This window comes from Dromiciops gliroides, chromosome 5, assembly GCF_019393635.1.
Source record: "Dromiciops gliroides isolate mDroGli1 chromosome 5, mDroGli1.pri, whole genome shotgun sequence".
Lineage (NCBI taxonomy): Eukaryota > Metazoa > Chordata > Mammalia > Microbiotheria > Microbiotheriidae > Dromiciops > Dromiciops gliroides.
This window is the reverse complement of record NC_057865.1, coordinates 254918570-254938008: the sequence shown is the minus strand read 5'-3', so window position 1 is coordinate 254938008 and position 19439 is coordinate 254918570. Positions and strand designations below refer to the sequence as shown.

The following is a 19439-nucleotide window of genomic DNA, read 5'->3' as shown; positions in this document are numbered from 1 at the left end:
AATGGCTTCTTAGCAACCTACAGACTTGGTGGGATGCCTGGAATCCTGAAAGATAAAATGACTTGCCTACGATCACAGAACCAGAATGTGTCAGAGGCAGGATTTGAATGCAGCTTGCTATCCAACACCCTATACTGCCTTTCTTAGTATAAGCAGACAAACATTGGGCTTTAAAAATTACCCAACCTTTGCAGTCTTCAAGATGAAAAATGATTGATCCTATAATATAGCTCATAAAAAAGTTAGAGATGAATTTTAATGCATTTCAAATCATGAATGATTTCTGCTTTTATACAGTATTTTCCACATTTCATTTCTCATATGCTGACTATTGTTTAGATTAAACTTGGGAACAGAATTATCAAGATAAGCAGAAGGATACTGCTGTGGCAATCAATATTGCATAGATTTGCAGAATGTTACAGGGGGGAAGGAAACTAAGAGATCAAATATGCAGCAGAATGGGAAAGTGCTAATAAGTCACAAATATTAGTGGAATTTATTAAAGCTTTTCAAAGAAGGAAGAATGGATTAGTGAAATGAGGGACTGTAATGTATAATTAATCTGTTCTAGAAATGTGTTCCTTTATCACTCTCTAGGCACACAAAATTAGAACAAAGCCATAGAGGATCATGCCCTTGTTGTCATGTACAAACTACTGGTTCATTACTTCTCTGGTAAGCTCTAATAGCCTGTGAGAAAGAAAGGAAGGAAGAAAGAAAAGAGAGGGATGAAGGAAGTGTGGGAGGAAAGGAAGGAAGAAAAAAGAAAGGATAATTAAAAGAAAAAATAAGAGAGGGAGAAAACAAGAGAAAGGGAAGAAAGGAGATAAAGAGAAAAAGGAAGGAAGGGAGGGAGGGAGGGAGGAAGGAAGGGAGGGAGGGAGGAAGGAAGGGAGGAAAGAAGATAGTCTCAATTAATCCTAATCAGAAAATGGAATCATTGTTCTTGAAAATAATATAATCAGCATCAGTCCCGGATTCAGAAGGACCTGAGTTCAAATCTGATCTCAGACACTTGACACTTACTAGCTGTGTGACCCTGGGTAAGTCACTTAACCCTCATTGCTCCGTAATAAAAAGAAAGAAAAAAAAAGAAAAAGAAAATAATAACATGATCACCATGATACAACCATGAGTCACTTCTTGACTGACTTCAAAGCTCTATGTTAAAGCAAATTAAACCCAGTATACTTTACCAATCAAGGAAGTATTCTATTAAAATTCAGGAAACCAGAGTTTTAAAGTATTTTTTTTTATTTGCACAAGGAACTTAGGTCTTATGACTAAAAATAATCATTATTCACTGACCTCTTTGCTTAGCCCACATATGCGTTAACTGTATATATGAGTAACAAGGTTGTAAGGAAGAACAGATAGGCATATAAGGAAATTAATGCCATTTTCTTATCAGCAATACTGGTTTTCCCCTTGAGAAAAATAATTCTTTGCATATATCTCTTCAGTCTTAGGGTATAAGGAAATTATCCTCTCATAAATTGTCTTCTACCAAGGACTAACTGGTGCCTCAACCTTGTAAGGGCAATCAACTTGGAAAGTTTTCAAGAACAAGCTGGAAACTGACAGCTTACCTGTCATCATAGGAAATGCCTAGAGGCATTAGGAAATGTCTGTCAGTAGGGTGGCTTCAGGGCAGGGAACTTTGAGACTACAGCCAATCTTGAAGATCATCTCCTCGTTGGAAGACTATTACCAATTCACCTGCTACTAGTAGAACAAGACTTCTCTTGAAGATCTCTTCCAGTGGTGAAAGGGGGCTATAATTTCCATTTTTGGAAGCAGTGGCTTAGGGACTATAGGACACTCATGAAAATATAGAACCTTGACATATTTAAGAAATAAAGTAAGTGCCTTTGCCCTGGCTGTCCCTTATGCCTCTAGTATACTTCTTCATCGCTCCTACCTCTTGGAATCATGGGTCTTCAAGATTCAACTCTAATTTAACTTTCCATATGAAACTTTCTTTGGTTCCACCTAAGTATTGGCTCCTTTCTTTCCTAAAGTTACCTTTTATGTGATTTGTATATGCATACCTATATATGTACATGCGGTCTCTACATTCCCTTTAAAATAATCACAATCATAATCCTAATCGCTAGCATTTATATAGTACTTTGCAATTTGCAAAATGTGTTATCTTATTTGATCCTTGCAGTAATCTTATGACATAGGCCTGTTTGTTATCATCCCCAATTTATAGATGAGGAAACTGAGGCTAAGAACTCAAGCCACTTGCTCAGAGTCACACAGCTAAATAAGTGTCTGATGCTGGATTAGAACTCAGTTCTTCATAACTCCAAGTCCAGCACTCTATTCATCATTTCAATTTTTGTCCTCCCTCATTGGGGAAGGCGGGGCTCTCTTCCTTCTCAAGTTATCATATTTGTCTGTCTTCCCAGAAAAATGTGACATTTTTTGAGGCAAGGACTGTTCTTCATTTTGTCTTTCTAGACTGTAGGACCTAACACAATACCTTGCACATAGTGGGTATTTAATGAATTGTCATGGATCAAAAGAAACTGGGTATACAAAGACTTAAAAATAATAGTTTTTGTCCTCAACGAGCTTATACTCGATTGGGGGATACAAAAAGTAAGTAAATGCAAGATAATTTGAGGATAGAAAGAACACTATCAACACGGGGTGGTGGTATATGAAGAAAAATTTCCCATGGGAAGCATCAGCTAAACTATGCCTTGAAGGGTACTAAGGATTCTAAGAAGTGGAGGAGAGGGGGAATGCTTTGGACTAGAAGGCATGCTTCTGACTGGTAACTTTCTTGAGCTAGGGCAAGAGGACAAGGAAAGACAACGGAGTATGGAGAGATTTCATAGTGGCATAAGAATCTGAAAACTTAGAGAGATGATAAAGTAGGAGGCTGGAAACATGGAAGAAAGCATCAATAAAATGAACGAGACTTTCCTTGGATCCCCATGTCTCTTTCAGGTTCAAGAACCATACTGGACCAAATGTGAATTGTAATTTGCCCGTATGTTTCCTATTTCTCACTAAGCACACATCAAGACTTCTCAGTGTTGGGAAAGTAGTTAAAACAAGAGGTGTTATGGCAAAAGAAAACAATCACAGAGTAGCCCTGCCATAGGGGATAGGATTTCGTCTTGTTCAGATTTAATGAGAGTACTGTAAGGTACAGAAGGATCTGTCTGGTTTTCCAATCACAGGAACTCTCTATATCTTGGACCTGCAACCAAAACAACATGTAAGAGGAACAGCTATAAACTTAAGTGCCTAATGAAGATTCCAAATGAGAGTTTCATTTGGGACAGATCTTGGTGTGTGTGGGGGGGGGAGAGAAAAATCTATGATTCATGTTTCCTCTTAGAGTAGAATAAAAAAGTTCAAATAACTGTTTTGGATTTGAAAGAGTGCTAAGAACTGAGTAGTTTCTTCACTTCATTAGCAGATAATGAGTGAGTGAATATTTTTAGGTAAGAATCAGGGATCAACAACGGATCAATGGATGAGAAATCATTTCACTCAGTGAAAATGCTGATTCCTAGTCAGCAATTGATTGATTAGGTTATCAGTCAATCCAATCCAATTCTAGGCCTTTGGATCTAGCAATTAGGGAATATTTAATGAACTTGAAAAATAGTTTCAATAGAGGAGCAGGGATGAAAATCTGATTGCAGGGGAGTGGTGAGGAATGGAAAGCAGGAAGAGCATACTTTCTAGAGGTTTGGCCAATGAGTTGTACATGAAAAGGAGATGGCAGAGATGGAGGCATTACTTTGGGAATTGGCAGAGTGGAGAGAAAAGGTGTTTTTTGTTTGTTTTTAGAATAGTGGAGACTTGAACGAACATGTTTGTATGCAGACCATTAGGATCTACTAGAGATTAAAGAATTGGCTCTAAAGTGGATTTAACAGGAGAAAGCGTATAGAAGGAGGGAGAATCACCAAATCTCAGAATTTGAGAGTATGGAAGGACATCAATGGCCATTCAGTCCAACGCAGATACCAAAAGAATCCCCACCATATCCTACCCAACAAGTGGTCATCATTCAGCACCTGCTTGAAGACTTCCCAGGAAGGAGAACCCAGCACCTCTCAAGGAAGCCTATCCCACTCTTAGCTCTGTTAGAAAGTTTTACCTGACTACCAACCTAATTCTTTTCAACTTCTATCAATTGCTCCCTATTCTGCCTTCTTGGGCCAAACAGAACAAATCTTGTGGTATCATCTAGGGTACTGAGTACTGTGTTCATTTTAGGACACCACATTTTAGGAAGGATGTTGACAAGATGAAAGGTGACTCGGTTTTTGGGAGAGATACAAAGGAAGAGAGAGAGAGAGAGAGAGAGAGAGAGAGAGAGAGAGAGAGAGAGAGAGAGAGAGAGAGAGAAAGAGAGAGAGAGAGAGAGAATTTTTCGGCTCCAAGCACTGTAGAATTGAGGACTAACATAGTATGGTGGCCAAAGTGCTTGATTTGGAGTTAGGACAGACCTTGTTTTGAGCCTCCTGGTCCCCAGAGTTTACTAGTTTTATGACCCTAACCTCTCTGAGCTTCATTTCCAAAAATGTTTCTTGCTGAAATAAAAGAAACCAGGACTAGCATCCAGAATTATGAAGGGTAGGCCTTTTTTATTGTTGCTGTTCATTCACTCATGAAGATAATGATGCATATACTAATTACTTTGCAAGATTGCTGTTAGGTTCAAATGACATAATGCATGAAAAAAAATTTGCAAACCATAAAGCAGTATATAAATATCAACTATTATTATTTATCTTTACTATATTGTAAAGCATTATTGTTTTATTGAATCGAAATTTAATCCCTCACCCCCAGCATCTCAATTTCTCTCTCTGTCTCTCTCTTTCTTCTTCTCCTTGTCTCTCCTTTCTTCCTCCCCACAAAACTAGTAAATGGCTGGGGACCAGGCAGTTCAAAACAAAGTCTTTTTCCTTCTCTCTGCCTCTTTCTCTCATTTAGAGAGTCTCATATAATTAAAGAAGTCATATTTACTTGCTAAACAGACATAAGATCATAACTCTAGAGTTAGAAAGATCATCAGAGTTTATCCAGTTCAATTTTTTCATCTTTCTTTGGTCACACAATTTCTCTTCCCAAGGATTCTTACCCTTTTGCCCCCTATGAACTCTTTGGTACGCTGATGAAGCTAACTGACTCTTCAGATTATTGTTTCTAGGTGAATAAAATGCATGTAATAACATTACAAAGGAAATCAATTATATTTAAATTCAGTTATCAAAACACATTTTTTAAAAAAAACTCATGGATCCTTGATTAAGAACATCTACTTTATTTGGAGGTTTAGCCTCATCAATATTGAGGTGGAAGGGACCTTAGAAATCTTCTAAACCCCTCATTTTATGGATAAGGAAATAGAGCCCAGAAAGGTTAAGCAATTTTTCAAAGGTAACAACAGTATTAAAGAGCAGAGCCAGATTTGAATTCAGATTTGAACTAAATCCCATACTCTTTATACAAGACCATTTTGCCTACCTAACCCTATGTCTTCTAGTGCTGTCATAGAATATGCCAAAGACACCATGGCCATGAGGTTCAGCCACCTTTTCCAGAAAGTGTCTGAGGACTGGGTACTTCCCACTTCCGCTAACAAGGAATGAAGTTCACAAAGGTGCCAAAGTCATCTCAGAAAAATACTTCTTAGAATGGACCAGTGACAAGAAGTAAACTTGAAGAACTTAAAAAGGTGAAGGGATCAGGACTTTGTTTGAAAATTCAATTATTCCTCCTTTGATAGGTACAATAATTTTCAGTGATAGCTGGTACCCTGGCATTCTGGGATCATAAGATTGGGCCACACTATTATCAGTGTGTAGCCTCTAAAAGGGGATGATAACTCGAATTTGAACCCAGATCAGGTAAACCCAGAATGTGGTGTTCTGGGCCATAAATTTGGTGCAATTGGCAGGGTTGGGGATCTTTTATTCATAGAATAACAGATTCAGATAGAAGAGATCATCTAATTGAATTTCCTCACTTTATATAGGAAGAATTTGAGGCCCAGAGAGGTTAGTGGAAGATTCTGTATAGTTATCCCTTCCATATCGTGGTTTCGATATATTGTGGATCAGTATAAGAAATTAAATGCGAGTTTTTTTGGAAGTCACAGACAACCACACACAAAGGCCAGCAGATGACAGTCTATAACCAAATCCTTAAACCAAAAACCAAACTTTACACTATGGTACTGTAAACACCCCATGAGAGAAAAAGAAAGAAATCAGATTTCTTCTCTGGTATGAAGGGCGGGCCAAAAATTTTTTATGCAGACTTTCCAGATTGCGGGGGCACCACACTCCTTACTCTCACTATGTGGAAGGGATGATTGTATTTGAACTCAGCTTTGGTGGCAGCACACTTGGTTTTCCTTTCATTGTATCCATTAACAAAAGCTAGACAGATACCTCTTCTTATTTTTAGTGATGCATATTCATTAACAGAGGAAATTGGGAATTTTTCCATATTTATTATTTATTTCCATCATTATTAATTTATTAATAAAAATGTTAAGCAACAAAAAGTACATGTTCAAAAGAATATGTTTAAGATAAGTACTGGATATGTGGTTTCATTGGTCTGTGGATCCCCTGGGTAAAGAAACTCCCTGGACCAATGTATGTCTCTGCAACTTACAGTCTTAGCTTACTAGAGCATTGAGAGGATTAAATGACTTGTGTTGAGTCACACAACCAGGACATGTCAAAAGCAAGACTTGAATCCAAATCTTCTGGGCTATGAAGCCCCTCACTTTTGGCTATATTACACTGCATCTTATCATGTTTTGGAAAATAATTTAAACGTATGCCATTTTTTTTTGTTGAGGCAATTGGGGTTAAGTGACTTACCCAGGGTCACACAGCTAGTAAGTGTCAAGTGTCTGGGGCTGGATTTGAACTCAGGTCCTCCTGACTCCAGGGCTGGTGCTCTATCCACTGCACCACCTAGCTGCCCCCCAATATATGCCATTTTTGTAAAACACTTGTGAGTCTAGTTGTTTTTATTGATACCTTAATGAATTTTATTCCAATATCATTCCATCTGAAATGGAAGTTTGAAATTTCCATGAGGTCTGAGGAAATAATTTCTTCCTCAAAGGACTGGTAAAATTAGAACAAAATATGGCACAGTACATTTCTGAGTCAGTGATGATTTATTGTGGAAATAATTTCATACTTTCAAACATCCAGAAGTTGACTAATCAGTTGACTAATAAATATTCTCTTCAATCAAATTTAACTCTTCAACATTTTAATATTTCAACCTTGATTACTTTCTAAGACTAAATCAAATAAAATGACAAACTCAGAATTCAAGAGACACCCAACTTCTCACTTTTCATTTCTAAGATTCTTCAAAATAAAAATACGGAGGTGAGGGAATTATTTTGTCCCCTAGTTAATTTATACCCTAAATTAAAACTGGTAGTAAGCCAACAAAGCACAATTAAATTTTCAAATATTCTAGTATGTGGATATATGTTTAACTTTTATAATTAAATTAGGTTATTAGAATTTTAATCTTTCTTACCTAGTGTCTTTACTGGGTCAGAATAATCAGAGTCAGTAAATTGTCCCATGATATTTGTTGCTCTAAACTTAAATCTGTAAAAAAAAGAAGGAAATTAAATACCAACATTTCACATCATTATTCATTTAACAGCAAAAATGAACACATTGTAAGGGAATCAGTTTGCAACATTTAATTTTTAAAACCAAATATAAGTATGACAATTATGTGCCATCAATACCGATAGTGTAGGATACTTTCCATGCAAAATGAAACCCAGAATTTATGGGGAAAACCATTTTAAAATGTGGCCAAATTTGGAAACTTCCTACTAAATCAAAGCACTTAAGTACATAGGGGTTCTCCATGCCACTCTACACCCTGCCTAATTTACTCTGTAACTGTGAAGGGTTTACCTCAAAAATGTAATATTATAATGACCCTTCTGGGTCCTGCATGACCAAAGGGAGCAATATACAAAACCTTAAAATAGGACAAAGTTATGAAAGTAATCTGACATTGGGCATTCTGACAATCCTGACATTCAGAAGACCTTTGTTCTAATCGTATCTCTATCACTGGCTTTTATAGGATTAAAAACAGGATGTAACTAAAAGTTCTGATCAAGGCACTATCCAAACCTTACTCCAGAAGACTGATGATAAATCATACTTCCTTCTCTCTTGGCAGAAAGGTCATAGACTAGAGGTGTAGAATAAGAATACTAGAGTTGCAAAGCTTTGTAGGGACCTTGTTGTTACTCAGTCATTCAGTAGTATCTGACTCTTCATGAATGACCCCATGGACCATACTCTTCATGGTTGTGTTTTTGGCAGTTACTGGAATGGTTTGCCATTTCTTTATCCAGCAGATTAAGGTTAAGTGGCTTGACCAGCATCAGACAGGTAGTTAAGTGTCTGAATTTGCATTTGAACTCATGTCTTCCTGACTCTAAGTGCAGTGCTCTATCCACTAAGCTAGCTGCCACTGTAGGAATTTTTCAGGTCCCTATATACACGCTTTTTATTTTATTTTTTAGGAAATGGTGTCCACAGGATAACCTTATATACCATAACAGTAACACTGTGTGATGGTCAAATATGATAGACTTAACTCTTCTCAGCAATACAATAGTCAAAGATAATTCCAAAGGACTCATGATGGAAATTGTTATCCACATCCAGAAAAAAAAAAAAAAGAAAGAAAAAAACACCATTTTGTTTGAATTAAGATTGAAGCATACTATTTCTACTTTTTTTTCTTTCTCATGTTTTTTCCCCCTTTTGTTCTGATTCTTCCTTCACAACATGACTAATGTGGAAATATGTTTAGCATGATTGTACTATATATTATCAGATTGCTTGCTATCTTGGGGAGGGGAGAGAAGGGAGGGAGGTAGAAAAAATTAGAACTCAAAATTTTACAAAAATGAATGTTGAAAACTATCTTTGCATGTAATTGGGAAAAAACAAAATACTATTAAGTTTTTTAAAAAGGAAAAGGAGGACCACCAAAATAGAGATTTATTTACCTGTGTGCATACAACCTTTTCAGACAAGGTAATGTACATATTTGTTTTGTTTCAATATACTTGTCTCTTGCAAGCAAGGATTTTTATTGGGGGGGGGGTGGGACATGAAGTGGGGCAGTAATTAGTTAGGGATAGAGATAAATGAAAAAGGAAGGAAAGAAGGAAGGAAGGAAGAAAGAGGTATCAATGAAATAGTTAAAAACAGAAGAGAGAGAAATGAAAGGACCTAAAGAGGGACAGGTTTGTTATCACGTTAAATTTAATATACATTGCAAAAACCCTCCAATATGCAATAGTTCACAGTTTCATGTACCATCTCTTTTTTTCTATTCTTCTTTGTATATTGAAATGTTAATGTCTATTAAGTTGAAATGTTACAAAAAGAACATGAGCAATTATATTATATAAGGAACCAGAGGGCCAATGACCTGTCTCAAATCACTTTATGCCCACAAGTAAATCATTTAACTTCGATGAATCTCAATTTCTTAAACAATAAAATGAAGAGGTTGTATTTAGGGACCTCCAAGTTCCCTACAAAGATTTGAGATTCCAATAATCTATGTTATCAGTGTTTTCTCTTACTATGGCTTATGCAGTAGAATCAGCGAATCTGGTTTGCCTGTTGTATTTGTGTTTTCCCTCATGTAACATGTCATCTAAAGGAGAAAACTAAAGATAAAAATGGAAAGAATGGAAACTGAAGGCAAGCATGGCAGAAAAGAAGGATGCTAAGACTCACAGGAACCTACCTAACAGTCACCTAAAATTTGTTTATTTTAAAATACTATAGGCAAAATAGGCAGTTTGAAAATAAAAATTAATTCTTATTGGTAAACTTTTAGATAATTATGAAACAGAAAAATCACCACATAAATATTTTTCTGTTATTTTGCAGTCTTCATAGATTCAACAATTTTCAGAAAATTCTTTTTCTTTAAATAATGATTTGTGATAAGACGGAACTTAGGGATCCTTTGTCTTTTCCACTGGGTTTTGATGACTCTGGAGAGAGGGAAGCTCTGATCCACTCATATGCAATTCATATACAAGTCAATACATCACCCTTGTGTTTTCACTGGTCCTCTTCAAAAACAAAGGACAAACAACAACTTAAGGGAAAAAACCCAACAACTTGAAGCTAAGTTTTTAGTTGCATTGTATTATTACTCTATTCTACATATAGAATTTAATGTGTATGTGTGCTTTTTAATGACTGTTCACTTTTTTAATAGGAAAATTGAGACAATGATCTAATATATTAAGTATCTTTAAGTCACTTGCAATATTTAGAATGGTAAGGGAATTTAGCAATCATTTGGTTTAGCCTTATGGATGAGGAAACTGAGGACTAGAGAGGGGAAGTTACTTGCCCAAGGTCACTTAGAATATGACCACATATAAATCACTTAATATCTGTGGTGCTCATTTTTTTAATCAGTAAAAGGAAGAAGTCTGTACCTCTAAGACTCTTTCCACGATTTAAGATTCCAGAGATCTAGGCAGGCTGAGTTATCTATTTCTTCTATATTATCTCCTGAGTCAGAGGACCTGGGTTCAAATCCCACCTGGTATTCATCATGTATATAATCTTGGGCAAGTCATTAATGTCCCTGGGCCTCAGAGTCTTTATCTGTAGAAGGGAGTTGAACTATGATGGCTTCTGAGACCCTTTCCAGTTTTAGGTTTATGGATATATTTAGTTAAAATTTAGAAATGAAAATTTAAAGGTTAAGAAAGGATAATATGACTATTGAAAGTCACATCCTACCTGTCTTCTTTTCTGACCTATACTGAAACCCTATTCTGTCTCCTCTTCATACCGTAGAGGTGGCCCTGAGTTCTCAAAGCTACATGAGAAGAACATTGGCAGGTCCTAACAAACTGGGAAGGCTTAAAGTGGGCTCAGTGGCAACCTCTCTATCACCTAAGGACCAGGCCAGGTAAGTTCAGAGAATCTCATCACCAGGAGGTTGGCCCCGGGACATAATTATTTTTGGTTCTAGTAACCCATACACACTGTTTACTAAAGTGTGGAGAGATTGCAACTTTCAGTGAAGGAGAGGTTGCCCATGTCAATGAAATCATCTTCTGAAGTACTGAAACTAAAAAAGTACTCAGAGAAATTCACTATAAAATAACAAAAATGCCAATTCACTAAAGCATAGCAGCTAAACCAGTCAGCAAGCATATATTAGAATCTTGTGCAAGGCACTGTACTAACTACTGGGGATACAGAAAATAAAATAAAATAATCTATCCTTGCCTTTAAGGTGTTTACATCCTAACTGGAGAGACAATATGTAAATAAACGCACACACACACACACACACACACACACACACAAGGAGATGGAAGTTATTTTGAGAAGTTGGGTTCTGTGTAGGGGAACAGACAAACCCTCTGGTTTGGCAACTAGTTTGGATCAATCTTTGCCTCTGCTGTTCTGTCTGGTGTTAACACCATGGAACAAGATGCCCTTCCTAGGAAAAGCCCATTACTTCTAAACCAACTGTTATGCTGTTAACCCAAGCCTTGACTGACAGCATTGTCTTCTGCCTCCTCTCTTCTCTAGAAAAGAAGGCTGGAGAGTGGGGTACCAAACTTCTCCCAATGCTTTTATAGAAAGCAGAACCTAGACTTTGGGTCTTATTTTGGCTCATTCCATTCTGCATTTGTTGTTCTGCTTTGTTTCAACTGCATAGAACAAGACACCCCTCTGGTGTCTCTTTCGCTTCTGCTTTCCTGTATTGTCTTCCCACCATTAGATTGTAAGCTCCTTGAGGCCAGGGACTATTCTTATATCCCAGCACCTAGCACACAGTAGGCACTTAATAAATGTTGATTAAATCAAATTAGATTCATTTTAAGATAACCTGATATGTGGGGCAGCTAGGTGGTGCAGTGGATAGAGCACTGGCCCTGGATTCAGGAGGACCTGAGTTCAAATCTGGCCTCAGACACTTAACATTTACTAGCTGTGTGACCCTGGGCAAGTCACTTGACCCCAATTGACTCCCAAAAAAAATGTAAAAAAGAAAAAAAAGATAAACTGATGTGAACATTATTTTTTTCTATACAATTCCAAACATCAAATTTCTTCAAAACATAGACATTAAAGGATATATGATTTGGCTGGTGCAAGCACTTCCTTTACTAACATAGGCTATAACCCCTCTACAATTTAGTAAGCAATGTTAGTAACCTAAATTGCCAAAATATTATCCCCTGTGATCAACCTAGTGATCAGAGAAACATTCAAATCAAAAGTGAAATAACATTCGTCAAGATATTTGATTCTTCATAGCCCATCGGCTTGCCTAGATAGTACAGATAGTTAGCTTACTTTGTTATGACATCACCATTGGTCCTCATCTTTTCCTGTTGGTGTTCAGTTGTTTTCAGTTATATCTGACTCTTCCTGACCCCATTCAGGGTTTTCTTGGTAAAGCTACTGGAGTGGTTTGCCATTTTCTTCTCCAGCTCATTTTTCAGATAAGGAAACTGAATAAAACAGGATTAAGTGACTTGCCCAGGGTTACACAGCTAATAAGTATCTGAGACTGAATTTGAATTCACAAACTTGAGTCTTCTTGACTCCAGACCCAGCTCTCTATCAACTGACCCACCTAGCTTCCCCCTCCATTCCTAAGTGGAAGCAAATAGGGCTGGATGGTGTTGCAGCACATGGAGCACCTTCTCTAGGCAGCACCATCTTGAGGGCTATGGCCACACTGTGTAGGGGAATAACTCCTGTCATATTAATTCTGCTAGTTATGCTCTTGTGACCTTTGTCAAATCCTTCTGACCTATCTGAACTTAATTATTATCATTTGTAAGATAAAGGTGTTGAATCAAATGATTACTAAGGTCACTTCCAGCTAAGTGGTACAATGCAAGTGTTAGATTTGGAGACCTGAATTCAAATCCTGACTCAGAGAAATACTGTCTGTGTCAGTCAACCAGCATTTATTAAGCTATATGTCAGGCATTTTGCTAAGCACTAGAAATACAAAAAAAAAAGCAAAAAAACTATCATTGCCTTCAAGGAAATTATAATCCAATGATGGGAAACAACATGTAAACAACTATGTATGAACAAGACATATATGGGCTAAACTGGAGATAATCTCAGAAAGATGGCACTAGCAGCATTAAGGGAGAACAGGAAACTCTTTGTGCAGAAGGTGGGAATTTGGCAAAGACTTGAGGGAGGGAAGGTAGGAAGTGGCCATGAAGAGAGAGAGAGTTACAATCATGGGGGACAGCCAGTGAACATTCTCAGGGTTAGGAGATGGAGTGATCTATGTAAGGAACAGTAAGGAGTCTAGTGTCATTGGATCCCAGGGCAAATGAAGGGCAGTATACAAGAATGGCCACCATTTCCATGTTTTCATAAAAGCAATAATAATGGCATCCACCTCAAAGGGTTGTTGTAAGGATCAAATGAGATACCATATGGAAAGTGCTTTGCAAAACTTAAAATACACTATAAATGTGAACTATTTTTTTTTTTTGCGGGGCAATGGGGGGTAAGTGACTTGCCCAGGGTCACACAGTTAGTAAGTGTCCACCTAGCCGCCCCCATGAACTATTCTTAAATCTCCAAACCTTTATAGTCTCCAAATGAACTAAATGGATCTTTGATTACAACAATTAGAAAAAAAAGTCCGGGGAAAGAGGATACTAAAAACTCAGTTTCATCTACAATGGAGCCTAGAAACAGAATGCAAAATACAACAAAGTACAAATCAGGAGGTTTTTTTAAAAAAATGAAATATTAATTCCCACGCTTCTCACAGTCAGAAAAGTCCATGTATCTTTACAACAATATTCTCCTGCTGATTCTCTATGGCTGTGAATCATGAACACCAAGATCTGTGAAAAATGAAAATCCCAAGTGACTTAAAGGGCAACACAAACCGCATGTTGGGTTCACAGAGGTTGTAGTATATTACCCATGAATAGTGCAAGAGAAATGGCATCAGTGACTAATTATGACACAGAGAGATGAGCTGGTGAGACGGTCACACATTGGAAAAGGCAGCCAGCAGATGGACAATATCAATGTTGCCTTGATACCCACAATAGATCTAAAGAGAGGGCCTCTAGTGTGCTAGATGGCTCCTCTGAGGAGAAATTCATGGAAAGGGAAAGGTATTAATTACACAGGACAGGGAGTAGAGAGAGATGTTATGATCTGTCCCTCTGTGATACCCCTCCTCTTCATTCCTCTGAGAATTTGAAGCTTCCTTCAAAAGTTCAGCTAAAGTACCAACTTCTACCTAAGGCACTTCCTGATTCCCTCCCACATTTTGCTAGCACTTCCCCTCAAATGACCTTCTATTTACTTTGCATATATTTTATCATATATTTTATGTTAGGTACCTTCTCCTCCAATAAGCTCCTTAAAGGCCAGGACTGCCCTTTTTTGGTCTTTTTTCTTTATTTTTGTCTGTGTACCCTCAGTGGACAGCACAATTCCTGGCACATAGTATGTGCTTAATAACTGCCGATTGATAGTACCAATTGTATCAGTGCCTACACTGATAAGTATCACATCTCTCCAAGCATGTAAAGAATTATCTACCTCGAAGGCAGAAGAACATACTTACAAATACTGCTTTCTTGGTTTCAGGGGGCCATTGCAAATTTTGTCTTCGTTGCCCGGTATCATACATGTATTGTCAGCACCTATTACATACACATCATCATGGCTGTTGACTTGTAGCTTTCCATCTGAACAGGGTGGGTTGGGGAAGCCTTCATTTGCAAAATATGGCCTCGGCTTCTTGTAGTATGCATCATACCACTTTGTTATATTTACATCGTGTTGAGCTAATTTCAGAGAATGGAAGGAGAGGCACAAATAATAATTCTGATCAGTATATTAATATATATTTTTAATAATAAATATTTTTATTCAAAGTTTTGAGTTTCAAATTCTACTCCTCCTTCCCTCCCTCCCCTCCTCCTCCCTGATGCAATAAGCAATCATATACAGGTTATACATGTGGAATTATATAAAACATCACCATACAAATATCTTTTCAAGGAGACAATAATTTGGTGCATCATAGGAATATTGATTCTATCATGTTAAAAATCTGAAAAATTCCTTATGACAAACAGAATATTTAAAACATCATTTTTTGCCTATGGCATCAATGTTCACTTAGTAGCAGTCATACATTTTAGACATAAATATGATGACTGCTAGCATTTTATGTTAACTTTTTAAACCCATAAAATCAAGCTTTGGCATGACATCTGAATCACCCTTGTGCTAGAGAGGTGTCCTTTCTCGTGCTAAATGTTCTTTATTCAGCAATTCAGACATGCATGTTTGTCAGTTACAGTTACAGTTATGGTACCTCCTGCTTCTGAAACCAGCACTTGAACATTTTTGATGGGCCCGTGATCATCATTATAATAACATATTGGCATTCGGATGGTAATGGTCTTTGAAGTAACAAGCACAGTTCCAGTGGTATCATAGACTGGAATCGGCTTATTTTTAGGTCTTGCTGGTGCTGTAATAAAATAAAAATATTTTTAAATTTTATGTTTTTGGTCATGAAAAATGACAAGGTAGCTTAAATTCATGTGTTTCTGCATGTTTATGAAGCATTTTGCAAACATTACCTTCTTTGAGCCACACAAAGATCATTTAAGGTAGGAAGTGATATCAATATCTCCATTTACAGAGAAGGAAACCTATTCCCAGAGAAGAAATGTGAATTGCCCGAGGTCACACAACTGTGTCCATGTTAGGACAATATCACCCCCAACTCTGAAGATCTGGCAGATACACCGATTATTGTTTTGCTTTGTTTTATTCTAAGATCTATCCTGCATTCTGTTTGGCTCACTCAGAACTCAATCTCTGTTTAGATATTGGGTTTGCTTCCTGGTGTTTTTGCTTTACTTTTAAATAAAATAGGCAAGTCTCAATTCATTTCAATTCAAATATTCATTAAGCATCTTCTGTGTACTTACCCCTTATTTTAAAGAACTAATTCTGTAAAATGAGACATAGTGTTGTAGAATGTGTAGAAGACTTGTCTTGGAGTTAGGATGAACCGAGTTGAGACCTTAGTCAGACATACTCATACTTAGTCAGACATGGGCTCAGTGCCCATGAGAAAATAATTTACCCTCTCACTGGAAGGCATCCCCTCCTCAAATATTCCTTAAAACATTTTGTCTGACATGTTTGATCACATCACTAACTACTTTATATCAGCTAGGGGGTAGAATGGACATAATAGAGAAATTAGAATTGGGAAGACCTGATTTCCAATCCCACCTCAGTCACTGATTGTTTCCATGACCCTAACTAGATTTACCTCAACCTCTGTCTGCTTTGGTTTTCTCATCTATAAAATGGGGATAATTATAGTATCTATCTCACAGGGTTTGAGTAAGAATCAAATGAGATGACATATGTAAAAATATGTAAAAGTTCTCTTGAGTCCAGGCCCTAAACTATATCCACTGTACCATCTAGCTGTCCCTAGCAGTTGATATGTTATGGTTGTCCTTTCTCACACATACTGACCAGGTAACCTTGGGAAAGTCACTTAAATTTTCAATATTTGGGGAAATTCAGACTATAAGTGGAGGATAAGGTTCCTTTTGTAGAGGAAATGATTTTATTTGGAGTTCCCTATTCCCAGTAAAATCATAAACATTCTCTATCAATTGTCACAGCTATAATATATTTATTTTATTTCTAATATTTATTATTTTACATAATGATATTATATAATATTTATAATACTATTGCTACTGTTATTATAACCACCATGGTTACCATTAATGTGATGATCATTATTTTTGTTACTATCATTACTGTTGTAAAACTTTTGAGACAATATGGAGGGAGGGCCAGAGTGCTGGGCTTAGCTTCAAGAGGACATTGGTTCAAATGCTACCTGTAAGACCTTGTCAGTGGGATATGGTAGAAAAGCATTGCATTTTTATTACAGGACCTAGAAATGTAAGAACTAAACTTCTGCCATTCAATATCCAAATCACTTAATTTTTCGGGGCCTCAGTTTCCCCAAGTGTAAAAGTAGGGGCTTGGTCTAGGTGGCTTCTTATGTCCCTTAGAGCACCAGATCTGTGATTTCATTGGAGGCTGTGTGGGTTTGACCTTTGAGACAGTAGGATTTAATTTCAAGACCTGCTCCTGACACTGCTTGTGTGACCCTGGGCCAGGAACCTTCCAGTTCCCCACAGCAACTCAACTCTGTATTTCCTTAGGATCCTGTATCTCCAATAGGTACAAGACAAATGGGGCAAGGAAAAAATATCAGCTCATTTCTGGGAGGGGGTCTGGACAATTCGGCTGTTATTGTAGGGAACAGAGTCTGAAGGCTGTGAAACTGAGTAGGGCAGAGACATTTGTCTGGACTTTTGAGGTCTTTTTCAGAGATTAATCTATGAATTACTTCTTTGTTACTCAAGCAACTCAAGAGATTTATGTAGTAAACTGCAATTTGTGTAGGAGGAGGTTCCCAATGTTTAGTAAATCATAGGTTCTTCCCTAAAAGGGGTGACATGTTTAATTCCTTGAGGAAAGGCAGATTTGAGTGGCTCTTTTGAAAGGCAAGATTGCCTGTCCTGTACTTACCTTTAATATCCATCGTTATTCTCATCTGAGCTTTGGGCCCTGCACCAGCACCATTAACAGCATACACCTGAAATGAGGAGATGATGCCTAAATATTTTCAAATATTTGTTATCCCGATGCTTTCTGTAATCTTCATTTCATCTACTTTATTCAGGATATTCCTCCACTTAATGGTGCAGACAGATAGAATATATTTAAGGAAGGACATAAACAGACTGAGGATTTCCTCATCCATTTAATCAGTTCCTCATTTCAATCTGTTCTCTGACCAGAAACTGATACTGAACCTGTGGTCTCACTTTGGGAACATGAAAGATATTACATGGGTGTTTTTAACTTGGGGTCCATGGACTGTATCACAGGGAGTATGGATAGATTTTAAGGTGTCACTGAACTTACTTGGGAAAAATACATTGTTATTATCACTAAATTATAACCCAAACTAGGCATTTCAATTATGAATTTAAAAAAAAGATTCTGAGGAGGGCCCCAAAGGCTTTGTCAGACTGCCAAAGGAGTCCATGACACACAAAAAAGGGATAAGAACCCTCGCTATAGAGTTGAATCAAATACTAAGAATGGTGCGATTAATTTAAGCAATGGCACAAAAATTCCTATCCTTACACTCCCCTCCATGTGCTTGCTTTTTGGCCTTAAACATCTGGTTCGGCCTCTCTGTAGCTAAGTAACTCCATGGTTTTCTCTAAATCCATATTCAAGATCCTCTTTTCTCTCTGCTTTGTGATGAAACTCTATTCCTTTAGGCTCCTAGTTTTCCTGTATTAAATCATTCCCCTGAAAGTTACCCTTTATACCCTTCTTCACCCCTGCCCTAAGAGATCTACAGACATAACCTGCATAATGTAGCATATACACATAAAACATTTCTGCTTGTACGCAGAGTGTGTGATCAAATGTGAATTCTTCCTATTAACTTTGCATTTAAGGAATTGCACATGCAACAGATATTTTATCCTGCTTTTTTTCTTCTTCAAAAAACAAAGCTCAGGTTTACAAGTTATTTTCTTTAAACTTGACAAACAAAATTTAGCATTACAAAAAAAAATCAGTAACGATATGTCTTAGACTTGTCCTTTGAGCTGTTCACAGGGAATGCAAGTAATATATTGCAATGAGATCATGCATATGAAATCCAATATAATTTGGCATAAAAAGCATTTCATAGCAGGAAGACCACCACTCTTAAGAAAAATGGGCAACTAAAAATGATTAGTATGGGAAATATTCTTCAATGGGATTGTTCAAACCAGTTGCAAGATTCTACAACAAAAATATATAGTGTGGAAACTGACATAATATTTTCTGGTTTACAATCCAATATCCAAATAGTCTCATAAATGAAAAAGCAAGGGGATTTAAGAATTTTTCAATGTGATCAATTGGTCAATAGCACTTATTGATTGCTCACAGGTTGCAAGAAAAAGTACAGTTAAAAAGGAAGTAGATGTGGCTACTAGATTTCATTCCATATCCCATAGGCAGAGAGTATAATACTAAAACATAACATTATACTCAATACAAATAAATAGGAGAAAAGAAACATACCATGATAGACAGAGAGCAGGAAGACCATTGTCTGGCATACTGATAGTGTGACCCTGGTCAAGTTACTTAACTACTCAGTGTGCCCACTAGGTAACTCTATCAAAGTATATATTATATATTATATGTAAGTTTCCCATTTGTATAATTAGAAGGTCTTTGCAT

At 37.0% G+C, this 19439-nt stretch overlaps 1 protein-coding gene across 1 annotated transcript in view; it reads right to left on the bottom strand.

Moving 5' to 3' along the window:
- PTPRQ (protein tyrosine phosphatase receptor type Q) overlaps positions 1-19439 on the bottom strand; it is a 287252-nt gene that overhangs the window by 76659 nt on the left and 191154 nt on the right. Inside the window, 4 exon segments of the mRNA XM_043967695.1 lie at positions 7564-7637; positions 14689-14911; positions 15448-15606; positions 17712-17778. Coding sequence (XP_043823630.1) covers positions 7564-7637; positions 14689-14911; positions 15448-15606; positions 17712-17778 — 523 coding nt within the window.